The sequence below is a fragment of the Chanodichthys erythropterus genome, chromosome 14 (genome assembly GCF_024489055.1).
Source record: "Chanodichthys erythropterus isolate Z2021 chromosome 14, ASM2448905v1, whole genome shotgun sequence".
NCBI lineage: Eukaryota > Metazoa > Chordata > Actinopteri > Cypriniformes > Xenocyprididae > Chanodichthys > Chanodichthys erythropterus.
In genome coordinates this window covers 32,644,106-32,666,895 of record NC_090234.1, presented here as the reverse complement: position 1 = coordinate 32,666,895, position 22,790 = coordinate 32,644,106, and the positions used below count along the sequence as shown (strand labels likewise).

Here is a 22,790-nt window from a genome sequence, read left to right as displayed (position 1 = left end):
ATTCGTTTCTGTTATTAGTAATCAGTTACTCCTAGATGACCAATAGCTTTGCTATTGCCTGATTCATGATAATAATCTGTACAATATTGAGATCTGAGCACATGTCGTTAAAGTTATATCTATAAGCTAAACACCGGTCTCTGTCCTGTTCTCCACTGCTTCTCCTCACACAACAGCTCAATTTGTCTCTTTTGACCGTTATTCTGTCTAATTCTGGCCTGTCCCTGCTCTCTTGACCACATAGCAGGCTAATTGTATGGCTGTGATTAGTTATACAAGTATAAATAAGCATTTACAATTTCCTCAGCATCCGAACTGTCACTGCGATCCATTGTTTTTCTATAGTTTATATTGATCGCGTTCCCTTCAGTGACGTCACGTCCGATTAGGCATTTTTCAGATGCGGAAGTAAAATTCTCTCTCAAAAAACGATTCCAGAAGCCTATGTAGCGTTTTTATGCGTGTTTTTTCAAGAAAATCTATTTCATACATTATTTTTCTACACATTGAATCACTAAAGCTCTAACCTGCAATATGCCCTTTAAGCGTAACGCTCAAATGCGAACGTGAAGCTCTGGTGTAATAAAGCTGAAAATTCAGCTTTGCCATAACATAAATAAATTACATTTTAAAATATATTAAAATAGAAAACAGTTATCTTAAGTTATTATATTTCATAATATTTACACTGTATTTTTGATCAGATAAATGCAGCATTGGTAAGCATATGGGACTTCTTTAAAAAAAAAAAAAAATAATCTTATGGACACCAAACTTTTTTCCCCAAATCCCTTACAAGCATACAAGTAAAACTGACTTTTTTTTAGGCTGGTCTAGTCAGTGTACATACTTGATCTACTTGAATGAATTACCAGATCCTCTCTCCATTATGAAGAACCTGCAGTAACCCAGTTTTAGCCATGAGGATTGAATAAGTTCAGTACGCAATATAACTAGGGATATTCAAATATAGAAATTTGGACTGATGATAATTATGCAATAGACGATAAACAATTTTAGTTATGGCCAATATAAAGGTTAAACTTTGTAACAATAATAAGCCTATTATGATTTGCTTCTAATATTAGATATTGAAACAAGAAACAGAAACAGGTATACTGCACATCTCTACATGCAACTAAGAAGCAAAAAATAAAAATCCCACAAATAACTATGCATAAATATAAATTAACTACTCATTGACTACTATCCTGAACAGTGATCAAACTTTTAAATGCTGATAGCGGAGTATCAAGTCCATCTCTGTCAAATGTGATGTCAAAAGGGATGACGCTGCAAGAAACAAAGCATGGTGGTTTTATAACAGAATTACTATGCATAATGCTACAGATATAACATTTTAAAATGCAGCCATAATCCTACGGTAGACACTTACCAGAGTGTTACGCTCGAGAAGTACAGGGCCGCACCGGAGAGAGTGCACAGAGTGCAGGGAGCGCAAAGGGAGCACTACTGCCTGCCCTCAGAGCTGCTGCTTTGTTCCCCATAAGTGGGACACACAGGGAGCCGGAGAGCATTCAGCTGGCTGGCAAGCAGCCCCTGCCACCCCTTCCCAAGAGCAGAGGGAGGACGTGCTGCACATGCAGTTCTTGCGACTTATTAGCACTCACTCGCTTGCTTGCTCTGGCTCATAATACCCTGAAGAGTAAGAGATGGTTGAGGATGTCTAATCCATTGCATCCCACACCTTCAAACTCTGACAGACTAAGAACCTCCTACTTGAACAGGAAGAGACTGACTGACAAGTAAAACAACCAAACAGTCAAATTTGTGCAACGTTTACAGTTATGTCCGATAGAAGACTAGATGTCATAAAACTCATGAGATTGAAAAAACAGCCAGCACACAATAATATCAAAAATCACCACAGATATCCACTTGAAGCGATGGTTAACAGGTTTCGCAAAGCCGACAGCTGCATTCTATGTTTTTAATAGCACTGAAGGCTCAGAGGTTTAGCTGGTGCCCTTAAGACCATGAAGTGGGATCAAGAAGAGAGGTTGGGAACAAGGGAAACATTTTCAAAAAGAGGAGGAAGTCAATAAGCTCAAAAATCAAATCCTCTGCACAGAGGTTGTCTTCCCTTTAGCCCAGATGGTTACTCAGCATGCATACATTCACACTAGAAGAACATGCAGAGATATAAAAATCACTCTTTTCCCTGCCCTTGGTGGTGTCAAAACAGATTCATAAAAGGACAGTAAAATTCAAAAGATTCATAAAAGGAAAATAAAATTGTTCAAGAACAAAACAAAAAAGCAATAACACACAAATAAGTAAAAAGACTATGCCAGTGTATTTACAGTTAAGACCGTGAACAAAGCTGAACAAAATCACATAACATAGGTCAAGACTCACTGGTGACTCAAGTGACCTACAAAACAGTTACAATCTGCCAAAAACACCCTGCAGCACTGTAAACCCTGACCAGAGTAGAAGCCAAGAGACTGGCAGAGCTAATTATAAGCCTGCTAATCAACCTAGTACAAACAAACAACCAATAAATAAACATTTCTACAGGTTCAACAACAAGTTAAACATTAATAGCATTTCTGGCATTTTAAACTTTTTCCTTTAAAAAAAAAAAAAAAAAAAAATCATTTAATTTCTTTTATAATTAAGTTTAAAGTAATACACTTACAATTTCTATATTTGCCATTAAAATTAATAATCAATAAATTATTTCACTGCAATAAAACCCATGTGGAAGACTCCTAATACCACATGCACATAGCTTATTTGCTACAATATAAAGTCCCCCTGTGGTGAAAATCAAGTTATTAATCTTGTTCATATATCGATCTGGTGTTTTAAACATGAATTTGCACGTTTTGTCCTAAAGCATAAGTCAACAGCACTGCTGAGTATTTTATTTAGCTCGAAATAGTATACATCCAGTCATCTAAAATCGCTTGAATGTCCAAACTGGCAAACTTTAAAACAAATACAACTGACAAAGTTTAGTGAAGACGCAAGGCTCACCGCTCGCACGCCATCACTATGTGTTAAACCAGCGTTCACCTCCGTGTTGCTTTTATGACACTGACTGAATGGCTACACATGCGGTAGTATGTTTTTAAGGGGAAAGTCTTAACAGGATTTAAAAAACGAAATAACCGACATGGGAAAATTACGTCGGTTAGAGGTTCTGAATTTCGGTTTCGATTACTTTTCAATTAATCGTCCAGCCCTAATAAGGCAGCTGTCTGACTCGTAAATGTGAACATGGTTTGTGTAACATTAGCTGTTTGATAACATAGTCAAACAAAACACTAATCATATTAATTACCGTTATGTGTCCGACACAATACCATTGTACAGCGTTTACCTCAGTAAGTTGACCGAGTGGATCTTGTCTGAGCTTGTGCGAGTGAGTGGAGGCGGGGCTAAACTATCATATTCATAGATCCGTGTATATATTAAATGAGGCAAGGGTGTAGAGTTACATTCAAGCTATTTTAAGGGATTAAGATTTTTTTCTCACCGGAAAAAATTTTAAATGTGTAATTTTGGTGATCAAAGATGTTTTAAGGGATACAATTATTGACTACAGGGGGACTTTAAATATATAAATTAATACATTTATTTAATATAAATATATAATAACTTAAATACAAATAAGCAGCTTCAGTGCAAAGTTATATTTAATTTTTCAACACCCTTCACAAACATGTAAAGCAGATGAACTCTATATTTGCATTATAAGCATCCTTTGCATAACAGGAAAAAAAAAATCTACCCACAGAAATGACAACAGCAACGTATATCCAAGTTCATGGTACGGTCCATCCGTTTACAACAGCTGTCATACTGCTACAAGGTAAACTGTAAAAGGTGTGCTTCAAAAATGTTGCATAATGAGGCCTGCTGTCTCAAAGTGAAAACATTTGCAATACTACCCCTGACCAATAAGCTGCCGACAATGCTAACAGTCTGAACTAAACTACCAACATTGCAATATTTAAAAGCTCATTCAGAAGGCCAGTGTCTTGTATTAAGCCTGTTAATAAAATACAGTTCTTAGAGCCCCTTAAAAATCAATGACTTGCACTGTAAATAAAGTTATATTATTAAAAACAGAAGTAAAAATGACAATATACAGCCTGAAATGTACATGGATGGAATTGATTAAACATTTGTGTCCGAAAATCCAGAAAAGGTATGCGATAAGCTTTTTATAAAAAAAAAATAAAAAAAAAAAAAGGGAAAGAAAACCCGACTACTAGGGCTGTACGATTAATCGTAATTGATTTTTCGATTTCGATTTTGGCTTCCAATGATTATGAAAATAAGACAATCGGCATAAAACTTTTATTGTGCCGCTGCGGCATTCCGTCCAGCGTGTCATCCTTTCCTTCACAGCGTTGAGTTTTTGTTTTTCCCTAAGCCAAACTTGACATCCAAATCACCCCAATAAGTGAGTGTGGCAAAATGCAGTCTACTGTTGCTAAACTGTGGGATGTGCTTGATATTAAACAGTGTTACTAAAAGTGCACTAAGCCATGATGGAACGCACATAAGCAAAGAATACTGTGGGATTTGGATACACACCTAAAGGGTCAAATAGCCTACACACAAAAATGCTATTTTGGTGAGTATCCTTGTAAACCCAGTTGGTTATGTCTTAAGTGAATATAAACAGTTGAGAAAGAAAATGCAAGTGTAATAGTATACTGGATCCGTGCAGCTCTTAAAGTGACAGCAGCCTTATGAACCTGCTGCAGTCTGTCATTAATTTTAATCATACAACAAAAAAACAAAAATTAAAAATCACTCAATGCCCTTGAATGAATAACTTTTGTAGATATAATAAGGATTATATCTAATAATCAGTAAACCAGCTTTAGTGACGAAATGCGCGTGACAATCGCATGCGATATATCGCCCAGCCCTAGGATTAGTCAATATTTAAATGTATAAGGTAGTACTATTTTACATTTGATTACTTTATTAAATTTCTGTTGTAGGCTATTACTTATCTGAATACCACTGTTCTTCAATGCTATTGAAGTTGGAAACGTGTACCAATATCGTATGTAACTTTAGAGACTGTCTCTAAATTTGCAAATATTGAACGTCCAACATCAAGCCAACTTTATGCCAGTATTTCACTGGGAAACGCTTAGCCTTTGCATGTTATTTTGATATTCCGAGTCCATCTGCTTGCCTGTAGCCTATTTAGTATGGCGTACATGCACAATAAGGTGCAAGTTTTTTATATAGTCTTTTATATCACTGTATTAGACCATTTAGCACTTTAAGCGTTTTAAATGTCCCGGCGGCAGGGGAATTCTGGAGTATGACGTACTGAGGGAACCCCCAGTACTGCAGCACAGTGCCACGATATAAAGTTAAGGAAAATAAATATATATATATATATCTACCTCAGATATAATGTTTGATCTGTTCATTTGAATAGGGAAATAATGTTATCTCATTCATGGTAGAGAAAGCTGCTTACATGTAGGCTACACAGGGAAAGTAACCATGAAGACACTGAATTAAATATAAATGCAGCTTTAGTGTCTTTATCACCTTAATCTGTTTTTGTGAATGAAATGAATGACTTCCTTAAACTGCTGCTCTGGTCTTCGTCAGAGCAGCTTAATCGGTCTTCGGCTGACTAACAGCAGATGGAGATTATGAATCGGTACTCTACTGGTATTCCTGCAGTTCCCGGATGTGAAATGTTGAATTTTGTGTCGAATTTGAAGCACTTGATTTGTGAAAGTGAATTTGTAAAGCAAAAATAAAATGGACCGAAAATGTCATTTGTATTTTTAAACTGAATTAATATTTTGGAAGTAAAATCTGAAAGGCGAATATGGATTATTGAATTTTTAATAATGAAAATGTGTGTGAAATGTTTAGGGCTGAACCCAATTATTTGAATATTCATTCAGTGGGTTGGCATTCGATTTTCAATTTTGGGATTCAAATCTTTTCACACACCCAGTATCCCCCTTTGAGAAACGATTCTCATTCGCACTTGAATATATTTACATTATAAAATATGGCGAAATATAACACTTTTTTTTTTTTAACAATTATCTTATATAGCCTAGCCATTTTTAATTGGATGGACAGTTGAAGGAACCCAATTGTTACTTAATAAATATGTTTGCAGCTTCTTAGCCTACTAAAGTGTTCCCTGCAACTGGAGTATTCTCTGTCCAGAGCACACAACTGCATGAGCTTGTATGGACAGAAACACAAGCCTGAGCTTGTATTTTGGGTTAAGCTGTATTGCTTTGACATTGTGGAAAATAGAATAATAGAAAAAAAATGTATTAGCCTTTTTACCCGTTATTTTCCATCTAAATGAATCTACTGCAAAATATAGGAGCTCTTTATTTATTACAGTTCATTCATTTATTTTTCATTCTTCTTTTATTTAAAGGTGCCATTGAACTTTTTTTTTTACAAGATGTAATACAAGTCTAAGGTGTCCCCTGAATGTGTGAGAAGTTTCAGCTCAAAAAACACCCATAGATTTTTTTTTTTTTTAAATTTTTAACTGCCTATTTTGAGGCATAATTAGAAATGCGCCGATTCAGGCTGCGGCCCCTTTAAATTGCGCGCTCTCCGCCCCCTCCCGAGCTCTCGACTCTCGATCACTGCATAAACAAAGTTCACACAGCTAATATAACCCTCAAAATGTTCGTCATGCAGCATGTCTAATCGCACAAGTATAGTATTTATTTGGATGTTTACATTTGATTCTGAATGAGTTTGATGGTGCTCCGTGGCTAAAGTTAACATTACACACTGTTGGAGAGATTTATAAAGAATGAAGTTGCGTTTATGAATTATACAGACTGCAAGTGTTTAATAATGAAAGTAGCGGCGGCTCTTGTCTCCGTGAATATAGTAAGAAACGATGGTAACTTTAACCACATTTAACAGTACATTAGCAACATGCTACCGATACATTTAGAAAGACAATTTACAAATATCACTAAAAATATCATGATATCATGGATCATGTCAGTTATTAATCGCTCCATCTGCCATTTTTCGCTGTTGTCCTTGCTTGCTTACCTAGTCTAATGATTCAGCTGTACACAGATCCAGATGTTAATACTGGCTGCCCTTGTCTAATGCCTTTCATAATGTTGGGAACATGGGCTGGATTATGGAAATATTGGGGGCGTACACCCCAACTGTTACATAACAGTTGGTGTTATGTTGAGATTCGCCTGTTCTTCAGAGGTCTTTTAAACAAATGAGATTTATATAAGGAGGAGGAAACAATGGAGTTTGAGACTCACTGTATGTCATTTCCATGTACTGAACTCTTGTTATTCAACTATGCCAATGTAAATTCAATTTTCAATTCGATGGCACCTTTAAATAGCCTACCCTTTACTGTGTCAGTAATTACTGTGCTGATAAATTCTGATTTGTGATTTGTCAGAAAAATGTTAGGCTACCTTATTAAAAGTATTGCTCTTAACAGATCTGTGTTTTGTATCACTAGTAGGGCTGAACGATATTCTGTTTTAACATCGACATTGCGATGTGACTATCGCTCACGCGCACATCGCCGGAACATGCGATGTGAAGGGTAGTAGCCCATGGTGTATTAAGAGAACGGTAGCACCAGGGTAGCACACAATAAACACGAGTTTGTTGTATGACTTGTTGCTGGGGTGACATGCACGTTCCGCATGCCTGCACAGTGATTGGTTCGCTGTTCCACTGCTCATCGCTCACAGCCAACATTTACTGCTAAAAAATGCACGACGAAGAGGATCCGCCGCCAAAAAAAAAAAAAAAAAAATTTTACCAAAAAGAAAGTCGAAATCATCTATTTGGGACTATTTCGGCTACAAAAAGGAGGATGTTCACCAAAAAGAGGTACTTTATATGGAGTGTCATAAAGTTGTGGCCACAAAACAAGGAGACACCACCAATTTGTCTGATCACTTAAAACGGCACCACAAAGCTCTTTACGACGAATACAAAGTCAAATCTGGATGTCAACCAAAACAAACATATTTGTGATGCCTTTGCCAGTGATACCTTACCAGAAAGGCTCTCAACGACAGAAAGAAATATCAAACGCAATAACGTTTCATATCGCTTAAGATATGTTGCCATAGTAGTGGCAACATCGTCACTTGCCAACGAACCTGTCTCAAGCCTGCAAAGGTTGATAGACTTGTGTTCTTAGCTAAAAACCTTGAGTAAGCAAAGCATACAGCATACATGATCATGATAATGCTAAAGAATACTCAGTTTAGAAGTTTTATTTCATTTTGTTTAGCCATGATTATGATAATGACCAACACTGTTTTTCTTTGGCACTTTGGCTAAGAAAAGTTGACTTAAAATAAATATATTTTTTATAAAACAACTTGTAAGCATTTTGGTTCACAATCTTTTAAGTTATATTGTTGTAAACCAATCGGGGGGGTTGGTGTAAAGCTGCCGTTTTATTTAAAAATATGTTCTGCTTTTGTGTTTACAGAAATTTTCTAATTTTGGAATAAAACATTAAGTGACCTTTTTGTCACTTGTAATGAAGCTTGCTTAGTGAAATTATTAATATCATGGAATGGTAATTATTGACTTTAGCCTGGATTGATGGCTCTCAATATCGCAATATATATCGTTAGGAAAAAAAATATCGCAATGTAATTTTTTTCCAATATCGTGCAGCCCTAATCACTAGTGCAGTGTCCGTTCTCGGTTGGATGAACGGTTCTTGACAATCAAATGCAAACAGGTACCAGTACTCATGTAACTGTCCGTCGCAAATGTTATGCCCTCCACAGTGTTACTTAAAGAAAACAACTTTAAATGAGCAACAGAAATATGAAACATACATGTGGTGCTCGAGTCACACATACAATGCAGACAGTTCAACCAGGAGCGTGCAGCTCTTAAAAGGGGCCACACCATATTTCTACTAGTTACACTGCCTTTATTAGAAAGAAGAATATGCTAAAACCCCTTCGAATATTCAGTGTGGATTACTACCAAAGATTCGAAGAAAAAAAAAAAAAAAAAAGGTATTTGGACCAGCCCTAGAAATGTTTGGAATTCAAATATTCACAGCTTAAATATACAACCATGTTGAATTTCAGCCCATAAAAATGCAAGCCATTAAAACAAAGAAGTGCAATTCAACAAGCTTTCTTGATTTAAAAACATTTGGTGTTATTTCCATATGATTCTTGTAATGAATGTTGGGTTCCCAAATGCAATTAAAAGCTACTCAAACACATAGCACTTGCAAAGTAGCATTTACTGTGAATCGAAACTGAAAAAAACAGTGCTGTTACAGTACTCTGAAATATGCAGCACATCAGACTATAAATTTATATAATTACATCACAATTACATCACATATAACCATTTTTTCTCGGATATACGCAACTGACGTGGGTCATTTTTTTTTTTCAGGGTGGAAAATACTGAAATTGGTATAAATATGAAAAAAATAAATAAATCACATCCCTGCCAGAATTATAAAATACATATTTAGAGACTGTAGCTTCAGCTCCAACAGTAGAGCATTGGGCTAGAAATGCCAAGGTCATGGGTTCGATTCCCAGGGAATGCAAGTCGCTTTGGATAAATGCGTCTGCAAAATGCATAAATGTAATACAGAGAGGGACGGCAGAGCTGTTAACAGACATACCTTGAGGCTTGACTCATATTCTGTGTTGACTTTAAACATCAGGCCGAGTCGTAAATGGATCTCCTTGGCTCTTGAGAAGCTGGGGTCAATGTAAAGCACCTCCTGAAATGCCTTTATCGCCCTGCAGAAGACAAAAACAACAAAAGAATCTAAGGAGGAACATCCTAAATTAATTGTATACAATGTGATTAATGATTAATTAATGATTAAATTAGAATTCAAAAAAAAAAAAAAAAAAAAAAAAAAAATTAAGAATTAAAATGTGAAATGAATGATTTGCATAAAAAGCAGCAAAAAGCAAAATTGCATGGTCCATGTGCTTTAAAAGGAAAAGCTAGCAGCAAAAGCATCACTGAAAGATTAGTGAAACACTTGTGCTGCATGGTTGACCCTGTTGTAACCCGTCTCTATATATGCGTGTATGACATTCAAATTTGCAATAGAGTACCACACACACACACACACACACACACACACACACACACACACACACACACACACACACACACACACACACACACACACACACACACACACACACACACACACACACACACACACACACACACACACACACACACACACACACACACACACACACACACACACACACACACACACACACGTGGTCGGCTCACAGCAGTTGGCTTTGCTTGCTTATACAGTGTCTGCTCAGGCAAACAGAGGGTGTTTTTACTGAGCCACGGCCCAATAAACTCAATGGCCCCAATCCCCCCCCCCTCCTTTCCCCTCCAAACAGTCTTTTCTGCTCTCTGCAGAGCACTGCAGTGTGTGAGAGCTCTGCTGCATGACAGAACGAAAGCTTCATAATTTCTTTATTCCCTGTGAATTGCATTACTCTCACATGAGCTGCAACTATATGACTTTATGGCAGGCAATTAAAAAGATCAATAAATATGCAATACAAGTGCCCATTAGATCAATTAGTATGACTGGCTTCATTAAAAAAAAAAAAAAAAAAAAAAAAAAAAACCATGCCAATCTGAGCCCATTGTTTAATCGAAACTGACAGGTTTGTGATTTCAAACTGTAAAAAAGCTTTTTCAGCTCAGTGGCAAGAACCCACAGAGGTTTGCCTTTTCAAATGTTTCCATTTTTGCATATGGGCAATTCGTTTTGGACAATTTGTACAGAAACAATTCACACAGAGACAATTCATATCAACTGTAAATGTCATGTGATTAATCAAAAACGACATCATGACCATGCTGATTGAGCGGCGACATGAAAGGCAGTCCATTTTAATGCCCATTTTATGCATTTAAGTGGCCTTTAAAAAGGTCAGGCACTGATAATTTATCTAATATTAGTACAACAAAATATTAGCAATAAATTGCTTGAAAAACATTTAACATTGTTTTTTAGAGCACCCAGCTATTTGTGACTGGCCATCAATAAAGGAAAATAGTAGGGGCTAACAAGGGCTTTACAGCAATATCTTGACTCCTTGTTCAATACATATCTGATTATTTAAGCATTTGTACTGAAATGGTTTAAAAGCAGCATTGCAGGTATTGCTGACAAATTCGAATTTGTTTGATAGAACTAAAAGCTAAATTCTAGTTAAAATAAATCAAAATCTATTTCCATTGTTTTACATAGTGATGCACTCATATGAAAATTCTGAGCCAAAACCAAAAATTCAGGACGCCCTTGGCCAAAAACGAAAACAGATTTTTTTCTCACATTACTGCATTTTCTTCATAATTGCATTAATATCAGTCTTTAATTCATTTCATGAATTTTATATAAACACCAAAATTAAAATTTTTAGAAAACAAAAATTTAATTTAATAGCCTAATCAATTAGTGAAATCAAATGTAATAATCAACACTCAAAACTGAGTTTAACAAAAAAATTAAATTGCACATAAAGCAGTTTTTCTATCAACTTTTTAATAGAATTTTGTTTCTAATAGGGGTGCAACGGATTGCAATTCATTTGTGATTTGGCATGCATGTGATTTGTGGATTAATTGCTTGCTAAGTTTAACCATTTGCACATGTTCTGTCTTGCCAATTTACATATTCAAGTAATTTTATACCATTCAAGCACAAGATAAGGCAAAAGAGAACTTGATTCAGTACCTGTGCACCGTTATCTGTGCACACAGCTGCACACAGAGAGAGGCACGCACACACAGAGAGGTGCATTTCAGAATTGTGAACACCGAACTGATTACTCTTTCACATCTCCTTGCGCTTGAATGGATACATTTGTTATGTCTTAAATGAATGCAAACAAGAAAGAAATTGAATGTTTATCATTAAACAACAATTAAACAACAAAACATCTTTAAGAAAGATTCATTTATATTTAATTTATACACTATAGCATTATTTTAGATTTATGGTTACATTTCTGTACCTGAATACTACTGTCAGACCTTGCTTTATTTGTAACTTTTTTTTATCGTGCATTTATCTACGTTTGAAATTAGTGTATTTGTTAATTTATTACTGACTGTTCACTTGTCTTTAATCATTTTTTCACTTTATTGTGGGCTAAAGAAATAAATGAAAAGCAAAGTATATTTAGCAAAATGCTCATTTCTAGAGTTATTTGGCCAACTAATGGGATATGGACATTAAATGGCTTTCCAGAGGTAAATGTAACGTTATGGGACATTGTTTTACAAGCTGTTTCACTGACATTTTTCTGCGATTGAAACACTGTTTGAGAAATTACATAAGACAGTATACAATTCAATAAGTCATTCTTTATGTTTCAACATACCTTCAGATGTTCATTCATGTTTATTTAGTGCTATAACTAATAGTAAATAAAGAGGAAGAGTTCATGCATGCTTGATTTGTGCTTCTGCTTGAACTGATGTGGCTACAGCGAGTGATCGGTCACACCATATTAAAGAGTGCCAAAACAATATTTATTCTTTGAATTTCATGATTAAAAAAAAAAAAAAAAAAAAAAAAAACCCACAGAATTTGAAAATTGAAACAGTTTCATATTTAAAGCGCAACGCTTATTGCAGATACTGGATGGCATGCACCCTACAAATGTTTAGTGAAGTTTTGTTTATGCATCAACAGAAAACAGCATAGACTAGAAGACTGATCTTGAGATTTAAGAATCCATATCAGTACAGGGCTCCAGACTAACATTTGAGAGCAGTGGCACTGGTGCCATTAAGTTCTGCAGATGGTGGCACCAGCACCTGATTTGGTGGCGCTATTTTTATTTTTAAATAATAAAAGGTAATTTAATCATATTACTATTGTTTTGCATTAATAAGTGCAGTTACTAATAATATTACATGTTTATTTATTGGAAATTTCACAGTAAAGCAAAGAGCTTGAATTGAGATGAAGATAAACTTATTAACAGCAACATGCAAAAAAAAAAAAAAAAAAAAAATGTATAGGGAAAAATTTAAATATTTTACTCTTATAATCACTGAAGCTGTTGGTCAGTTCAGTATGTTACATTAAAAGGAGTTCTGAGCTTGCGCTGTATATTATTTCTGTGCGTTAATAAAGGAAGTGCGCTGCACAGCTCAAACGAGTACCGCTGTTTCATTTCATTTGCTGTTTCTCATATGACACAAATGTCAACTCTTATCAATTGTGCAATGTGGTGGTCGCACCAGTGAAATACGATCATTTGGTCGCAGTCTGGAGCCCTGCAGTATTAAATTAATCTTTATTAAATTAAAGATTAAAATCGTGAGATTGATATCAATTCAGCCCTGGAGTCTGCAAAATGGAAAAGCTAAATGTCACTGTTTCTGGTAATTTCATTCATACATAACCATTTCAGCCCCGAAACCGAAAAAATGCTGTTTCGGCTGCCGAAATTTCAGTGCATTCCTAGTTTCACGGGTATAATTTTTATTTTTTTATTTATTTTTATTTGCATTTGTATGCAGGATAACAGATTTGCTGAAAGGAATGTAGGCAAAATCTAGTAAACAAAACAATAAGTCATAAGTTCTAGCAGTGTAAAACTCATGCCACAACCAACCCAGCATATAACCAACTAGCTAATCAAATTACAGTTATCTCCATTTCAAGACCAAAATAGAAAATTGAAAGGCAAACAAGAATTCTTTAACAAACAAAATTCAGAGAACAGATTTGTAAACTTTTGGATAATACTCAAACCAGATCATCTTATTATAGCATGGACATATATGCCGGACTACTAGGGCTGTGCGATATGGACAAAATAATCATATTATTATATATTATTAAATGAATACTGTAATTGCGATTTTGGCAATCGTTTTTGCTTTTTTAAACATGCTACATTCTAAATGAATTCAGTGCACAAGAAGTGCATAAAACATTTCACAATGAAATAACTTAGTAATAACAGCTTGATAAAACTATAATAAACTGTCTTTAAAACAGACAACATAAAATAAATAAAAAGTTTAACTTTCATAATGAAATAAAATACTGTACAGTAGAATTAACTGCTTGATAAACAAAACTGTAAAAACAAAATAAATTAAAAGATCAACTAACCTAAACTCTAGTTTTACTAGTAATTCATATTTTCTCTAGTGTGATCTTCTGGAAAGTACGCGTCGGTAATTTTATTGTGCCGTTTTTATCCTTTTTCATAAGGTGTGACGCTTCCAAATGCTTGAACGATGGATACTTGTTCGGTCGGTTCAGTCTGGCTTTGAGGTGTGATTTTGTGTCGATGGACTTTGTCGACATGCATTGATCAGTTTTTTATGCCGCCGTTTTAAGTGTTGGAACAGGTTTGTTGTATTGCCCCGTTTCTTGCAATAATCATTTCACAGGTCTTTGCAAATTACCTTGCTCTCTCACACATCCTCTCTTGAATCCAAAATACTCCAAATGACTGATGTTAAATTTCTGTTTGGCACCAAATAATTGTATTCTGACCTGCATCCATATTTTATGTTCTTTCCTCCCATACGCCTATTCTGTTCTCCCGCTCAGCTTTGTCGTAATTTCTGAGTGAGCTCTGATTGGCATCTAACATCTTAAACGTGCACAAGAACGTTGCAGTATTCCAAATTAAAATATAAATAAATTCATAAATAAAATTGCAGCCTTATGCGGTTTAGAAATCGCATGTGTTCAAATCGCGACTGTTTTGTGATTGCGATCAATTGCACAGCCCTACTGACTACACAATCTCCTTGTCTCTCAACCTCTCTGACCTTGAATACTCCTGAATAACTTCAATCAAGTTTATTCACCGAGCCTGTCTCAGAAAGGAAATTCCCCAACACTGAGTGAGTGGGCAAGAATGAGAGAGAAAATGGGAAGCAGGTCATCTAAGTTTCCTGCTCTGGAATCGAAAGGCTGGGGAAGATTACCTCATCAGCTACTAGCGTGCAAGAAGTGGTGACTGGGTCATGTGCTCTACAGTCACTGCACACTGAAATTAATGATTTAAGTAACAGACAATATGACCTACAGGACAAAAACGTGACAAAGCTGTTCAGACTTTCAATGAGTAATTGATTCAGGGACCTGAAATCTACATGCAGTCATGAAGACAACTAAAAGGAATATTAACATGACACTCACCAACATTAGCCTTGCCTGTGCAAAGCTATAGTCAGCATATATAAATCACTTTTTACATAAATCTGACCTACAGAAATTACATCGGTAAAGAATAACCATGAGGTTCACCCACCCTTAAAGTAATCCTAAACTAATTAAAAATGACTATGTAGACAGCATTAAAGATCATTTCACTTACAGAATAATTAATGTAAAACCTTTAACAATATTCAAACTTGACATTACTTCTTTTAAATCCCGCTTAACCCTCTGGAGTCTGAGGCTGATTTGGGGCTGACATTTGTGCTTTTTTCAGTTGTTCATAAACATATTAATGACAAAAGTGTCATTACACTGTATTCAGCACAAACTAGGCTACAATAATATGTGAGGAACATGTTCCTTCAAAAACACAAACATGTACATACAACATTTATGCGTGGTTATTGAAAAAACAAAAAACTTAAAAAGGAACACTCCACTTTTTTTGAAAATAGGCTAATTTTCCAACTCCCCTAGAGTTAAACAGTTGAGTTTTACCGTTTTCGAATCCATTCAGCCGATCTCCGTTCTGGCGGTACCACTTTTAGCATAGCTTAGCATACTTCATTGAATCATTCCGCTCATAGTTCATTGAGCGGAAAATGAAAAGTTGTGATTTTCTAGGCTGATATGGCTAGGAACTATACTCTCATTCAGGCGTAATAATCAAGGAACTTTGCTGCCGTATCATGGCTGCAGCAGTGCAATGATATTACGCAGCGCCTGTGAGCCCCTGCTTGCACAGGGAATGTGCCTTGCAACCATGGAGATGTTTGTGAGAGACGCTGCGTAATATCATTGCACTGCTGCAGCCATGGTACGGCAGCAAAGTTCCTTGATTATTACGCCGGAATGAGAGTATAGTTCCTAGCCATATCAGCCTAGAAAATCACAACTTTTAATTTTCCGCCGGTCTTAGTACACGATTTAACTACAGAAGAGTCAAGTTTTAAATAAGACAAATATCAAAACTCTTAGGTCATTTTTAAGCGCAATGCTAACAGTCTAATCAGATTCAATGAACTATGCTAAGCTATTCTAAAAGTGGTACCGCCAGAACCGGAGATCGGCTGAATGGATTCGAAAACGGTAAAACTCAACTGTTTAACTCTAGGGGAGTTGGAAAATTAGCCTATTTTCAAAAAAAGTGGAGTGTTCCTTTAAGTCACTGAAATAAGGCCAAAAAAGTATAGTAAATCTGTTTACACAATACTTTAGGGTATTGGAGGTTTAAACTAGAGTTTTTGCTTCAAAATTATGTAAAAATTATGCTGCCTATTCCTTCATATAAAACAATATATTGATTTAGTTTTTGTAAGACACTTTTTGCCAAGAAACGCAGTATGCGAGGAGGTGTGAATCACCACTGAAAATGGGCCATTCTCACCTGAGAAGACAAAAGAATTGGATAGTAATGAGCTGAAATGACTTGCATATTAATGAGGCATTTCAGTCAGGTAGGCTGTGAAAAAAACCTTCTGTGATGTCTCAAGCTCATCATGATATATGAAACATACAGAAAAATATTATTACAATATAAAGCAATGGTTTTATATTATACTTTAAAATATAATGTATTTCTGTGATGCAAAGAGTCTGAATATAGGCTTTTAGTTTAAAAGCATGCACATTTGGAGAAATATTGGATTCTCATATGTTTGTGAGTTATTTTTATTTAATATTCACTGTCATTACTATGAGCGCTGGTGTTTTCAATTCATCCTTGAAGTCGGAGGGCGCTCTGTGCATTTTTAGTCCACAAATTCATCTAAAAGAAGAAGAGGCTATTCCATGAATGGAGTTTCCAATACATACTGCAGCCGGAGGGCGCTAAAGAAACAAAAACTCATCTAAACTTCATCTATAGAAGAAAAGAAAACAGGAACTAACTGCATGTCTTCTAGAGCTCGCTAACCATGACTTTTACATCCAGATAAACACTTTTCAAGACAATAAATACACGATTGAGATGATGAATGCATGTATTGCCTCTGAATTTGCGTCTGAATAGCGCTGGCTCCGTGGGTGTGGCCGCATTAGCGGATAATGAGCTGAATCACTGACTTCTGACATGGCTCTCTTTTCATACAGATTACATAAACACAGAAGGTTTGTTTTCGATGTGACTTACATGATTTAAAACCTGACATCTTAAAGTTTTTTAGACATAAGTGTAATTTTTCTGTGATTAGTATTCACTAAGTTACAGTTAATTTTCTGAGAACTATCAGATTGGACTTCGTTCAGAGGGAGAGGAGAAATTACGCATCATGTTAGTTTTCTTTATTTTACAAAAAGCACAACATTTTGTTTTTACTTAGTGTATACAAATAAAAGAAGATATTCTATAGTTTCAATTGATATATTACTTATGTCTCTATGACAAAAAAATGAGTATTTTAAGTCTGTTTTGCTGCAATGTGAAAAAAAAAAACCTGCAAAACGCGCCGGCGCGTTTTCAGACCTCAGAGTGTTAAACCCATCTAACATATCTGCACTGGGCACATTTTACACTGGACACAAAGTAAACACTATATACTGGTACATTTGTCTTTCTGAACAGGTGCATGATGATGCTGTATGATACTGAAGTGTACACTGTAGCATGTTTCATCTCAATGCCCCATTCGCTTTGATGTGTTCATGACCTGTTTAATCTTTGAAGGTTTAAATGGAATGAATTTTGGCATGCACGTCTTTAAACGAAGCTGAATGCCTTTTCCCATGTAACCCGTCAGCCCTGGTTCTACAGCAGCTCAACTCCCTCTGGCTCCACCTGCTACAGTAGCCATGCCCCAAACCCTCACTATAGTTTGAGCTGGAAAGAGATTGACAGATCTGAGCAGAGCGCTCTCAATGTTTTGAATGATCCTGGGGGCTCAATGTTTACACTTATGGAGATAAACCCATGAATGGCATACTAATAGTAGTCAATGAACAATAAACTGGGTTAAGAGAATTATTTTAACTAGGTATGTTAACAGATTATAATTTTTGTACAGTGTAACAGCAAAGAGCTTGGGTAACACTTTATAATAACTGCACACTATGAAGCATTAGTTAAGCATTAGTTAATAGTTATTTCATCACTTATAAAGCATTAATAGACATTAGTAAGTAGTTTATAAATACAGCTATAATTGCTTTATTCTTGATTTATAAGCATATATATAATGTGTTTAATAATTGTATTTTCATACTTTATTAATAATCAATTTATCATTTCTAAATTAAGTATTACATTATTTACAAACCAGTTATTTAGGAGGTGTCAGTAGTTCATTTAGGAAGTGTAAGTAAATGATTAATAAACTATCTAAACATTCATTTATACATATTATTTAGACACATAGTAATAGTTACTTAGTGTGCTAATAAATGTTTTATTAACACATATTCCTACTGCAATTCATGATTAATTCAGGTAATTATAAAACATTTAGAAGTGGTCAGTTAACTATTTTTGTGAGCTCATCTAAAGTGAGGACTATTTATGCTTTGTAAAGCTTTTATAAATGAGATTTAAAGGTTCAGTGATCTTCTGCACTGCTGTTCTCTAATGTTTTAAAGTTAGTATTGAGGTAGTTTTGACACTAGGAATATGTTAATAAAGCATTTATTAACACACTGAGTAACTAATACTATATGTCTAAATAATAAGATGCATAAATGTACATTTAAATATTTTATTAATCATTTACTTACACTTCCTAAATGATCTTATGAACCACTGACAACTCCTAAATTACTGCTTTGTGAATAATGTAATACATAATTTAGAAATGATAAATTGATCATTAATAAAGTATGAAAATACAATTATTAAACTCATTATAGATATGCTTATAAATCAAGAACAAAGCATTTATAGCTGTATTTATAAATGGCTTACTAATGTCTATTAATGTTTTATAAATGATAAATTAACTATTTACTAATGCTTAACTAATGCTTCATAGCGTGAGTTATTCTAAAGTGTTACCAGAGCGTGTCTACATTTTAGACAAGCCAAGTTGTGATACCGAATAGGTCCACACTGTCATGCCCAAAAAAACAAAAAACAAAACAAAAACAGCTAAACCAACCACCTTCACCTGACTGCATATACCTACTACAGTACAAGGATCCATTCAGAAATATTAAATGCAACAACATAACACATGACAAATCAAAACATTATCCTGAATGTGTGTGGAAACATGAATGTACTGAAATGTGTCTGTTAGGGTTGGGCGATGTCCCCTAAATTGGCAGTTGATGTTTACAGTAAAACATCGTGATGGACGATGATATCGTCGGGGGTGGGGGGGTGTATTTTAACTTTTCGTTATTAATTATTATTTATTTTACTTTATTACTTTATTTATCCCTTTGACACGTACAATCACACCGGTGTGATTAGAACGTTCAGTGCAGTGCATCACATGATCAATTGCCAAATTCAAATGTGCGCGTCCATCTCTAATGGACGCACGCAGCACTTTTCATATATCACAAATATGCAGTGTTTTCAACCACATAATGTTTATTTTAGGTTTCGGATGTTTAAATACATATAAGATGTTGTGAATCCAACAGAACCTGCGGCACGAACTAACATGGCGACGCCCATAACATGTATAGCTCAACTAACGCAATCATTATAAAGTTGTTTAAACAGCGAAAACTGAAATAAAAGCAGATCATCAGTCATACAGCGCTGCGGTGTGTGACATGACAAGCAATGACGCGTCACCATGGAAACAATAAAGTGATACGTTCTAAAAATATGGTCGCCTTGAAAAACTCACGCTGGCGGGTCAGCCAGAACATTTTAAACTTACGTGCGAAAGGGTTATTTTATTTCCCAACTAATGACTCATCCGGGCTTTCCAATAGGTTGCACGTGAGGGGAATAAAAGGGGCGGAGTGGGGCGGGGGCGTGGTATCACGATGGTGTCTCCACTGTGCATAAAAACATTGTGCGTTCAGTTCATCAAGAGTGCACATACACAGTTTACACATCAATTTAACAGATTTATGCGTGCTTACTGTATGAGACCGCAATAGTCTTCTTTACCTTGATGGCAAACCTCATCCATCAAAACTTCACTAGCACAACACTGGTTTGCTTTATTCAGCAGAGAAAAATTGTTTGCGTATCATCTGGCCATACAGCGGTGGGATGTTTTGACATTCCATTCAGTCTGTATTTCACACAGCGTGATGCACAAGGTCTCAAAATTGGGTTAAAAGGTTCAAATAGAAATTTCCGCCTACCAGGGTTACAGGTTTTGCATCATTGTAGATGCTTAGTGTGATAAACTCCCGACTTCTAAGATCATGTAACTGCATGACGTAAATTACATTAATGACGCAATTTCATGTGCTTCAGTAATTTATTTGCATTAAATTATTTATATTTATTTATTTTGAACGTATCCCATACATTAGTGTTAACATTGACACCCCTAATGTTAACATAAAAAAACCTCACATACTTCACCTTTAAAGATGCAGATTTCCATCAGCTTTCAACATTCCTTTTATCATCCAATACACACATCAATGTACTACCACATATGCGAAGTTAACGCAATTCCTGCTGCTAGAGCAAGCTGAACAAATCTACAGAGCATGTCTGAGGCATACCCTTACAAAACCAACATGGTATGCCTACCTTCTCTGTCCAGAATGGGCATCTGAGGGGGTGCGCTGCACTGCCCTAAGACAAGAAAAGAGGGGACCTCCAGTAGTAAATATTACAACATACCATCTGTACATACATTTGCCAAATCAATACTAATATCCTATATAATTTCATAGACGGTACAATAATATAAAATTGACCTTAAAAAGCTATTGGAGGAAAAAAAAAAAAAAAAAAAAAAAAAAACTTGACTGATTCATGAATGAGGGAATGTGATGCTTTTCCCATTATCTTTCAAGACCCAGACCTCCATCCAGTGATGGTACAAGATCACCAGCTGGCTGAACACAATAATGATCTTTGGCAGATCTCAAATCTAAAATTCACCTGACTAGAGACAGTATAATCATTTACTTATAAATCCTCAATATTTGAGGATTTATACAAAAAACCCTGCATAAACTAACAAAGTATAGACAACTGCACAGAAAAAAAACATGAGGCATTAATCTCATTCAAGAAAATCGCCACTGGAAAAAAACAACAACAACCTATATATACAATGTTATAATGACGCGACAGATATTGTCCATGTGTAATACATACTGCATGCTTTAAAAATAATCCTGACCCCGTTTTATGATTATTGGTCAGAATTGAATGTTGCACATAAAATAATGTCTATCCACTGCAGTTTTTCAGCACCTTGTGCCATGAGTGTTGCAATTTTAAGCTTCAAATGAAATAAACGAAGACAGAGGTGGTCATAATCCATAAATAAATCAAGAGATCAAAACGTCCATAATACCTTTGTTAATACATATACAATGTCTAACAATAACAGATTTAAAAGAGAATTACACTAAATGTTTATTAACTACAGTTAAAACAAAATTAGCTGTCTATTTGACAACATTGTTGCCACTTATCTAGCAACGTATACACAGAAGTAAACAAAGGTTGTCTTCTGCTTGCACTATGCTGCTGTAACCCACACTGCCAACTACAGTTTTGGCTGTGTACTTGCAGAACACAGACACACCAACGCAAAGCAATGAATGCAAACAATTGTCGTATGCTTAACTTATAACCATAACTAGCTCTTTAAAGTGAACCAAACTTAGATCACCGCCTGAGAGAGTCTGTGCTGTGGATCATGTCCATATTGGAAGCCACTCTAAAAACACTGCAAAACAGCCCCCGCATACACACTAGGGCTGCACGATTAATCGCATGCTATTCTCATGCGCATTTCGTCAGTAAAGCCGGTTCCCTGATTACCGCTAAATCGCCATCACCTGCTTTCAAATGAAGCGGCATTTAATAGACAGAGCCGTAGATCACTGAAAAGCCACGCAATATCGCGTTCATATCGCAGATGAATCGCCTGCGATAATGAACGCGATATTGCGTGGCTTGTCTGTGAACTACGGCTCTGTCTATTAAAAGGCGCTCCGTTTAAAAGCAGGTGATGGCGATTTAGCGGTAATCAGGGAACCGGCTTTACTGACGAAATGCGCGTGAGAATAGCATGCGATTAATCGTGCAGCCCTAATACACACACACACACACACACACACACAAACTTGTATTTGTAGTAGACTACAAACAAACGGAAAGCCCCTTTAATCTGGACCACAAAAAAGTGCATAAAGACCATGTATTTAATCAGCAACATTCTGTGGTTTAATCACACATTGCAAATATGATTTTAAATCAATTTATTTGCATAGCACTACTTTACAAAACCCAAGAAGAGATAATGTCTCAAAAACAAAAATTCTGTTAGTCAATGACAGAAAAACAATACATATACATTCTACAGTCTATAACAACACAAAAAGATAAAAGGCTCAATGTACTTAAAAAAAAACAAAAACAAAACAGGACAAGTAAGGGGAGGATAAAATACAGAAT

General features: G+C 35.6%; 1 protein-coding gene across 6 annotated transcripts in view; it reads right to left on the bottom strand.

The window, feature by feature from the left end:
• Positions 1–22,790, bottom strand: part of kdm6a (lysine (K)-specific demethylase 6A) — a 63,985-nt gene that overhangs the window by 28,994 nt on the left and 12,201 nt on the right. For 4 of the 6 annotated variants that reach the window (XM_067409831.1, XM_067409834.1, XM_067409830.1 and 1 more), the window contains 2 exons: positions 20,904–20,948; positions 9,671–9,791 (listed from right to left, as the gene is read on the bottom strand). In XM_067409831.1, the coding sequence (XP_067265932.1) occupies positions 9,671–9,791; positions 20,904–20,948 (166 nt within the window). The remainder of the gene's footprint in view (positions 1–9,670; positions 9,792–20,903; positions 20,949–22,790) is intronic. The other 2 variants (XM_067409833.1, XM_067409832.1) reach the window with 1 other exon arrangement.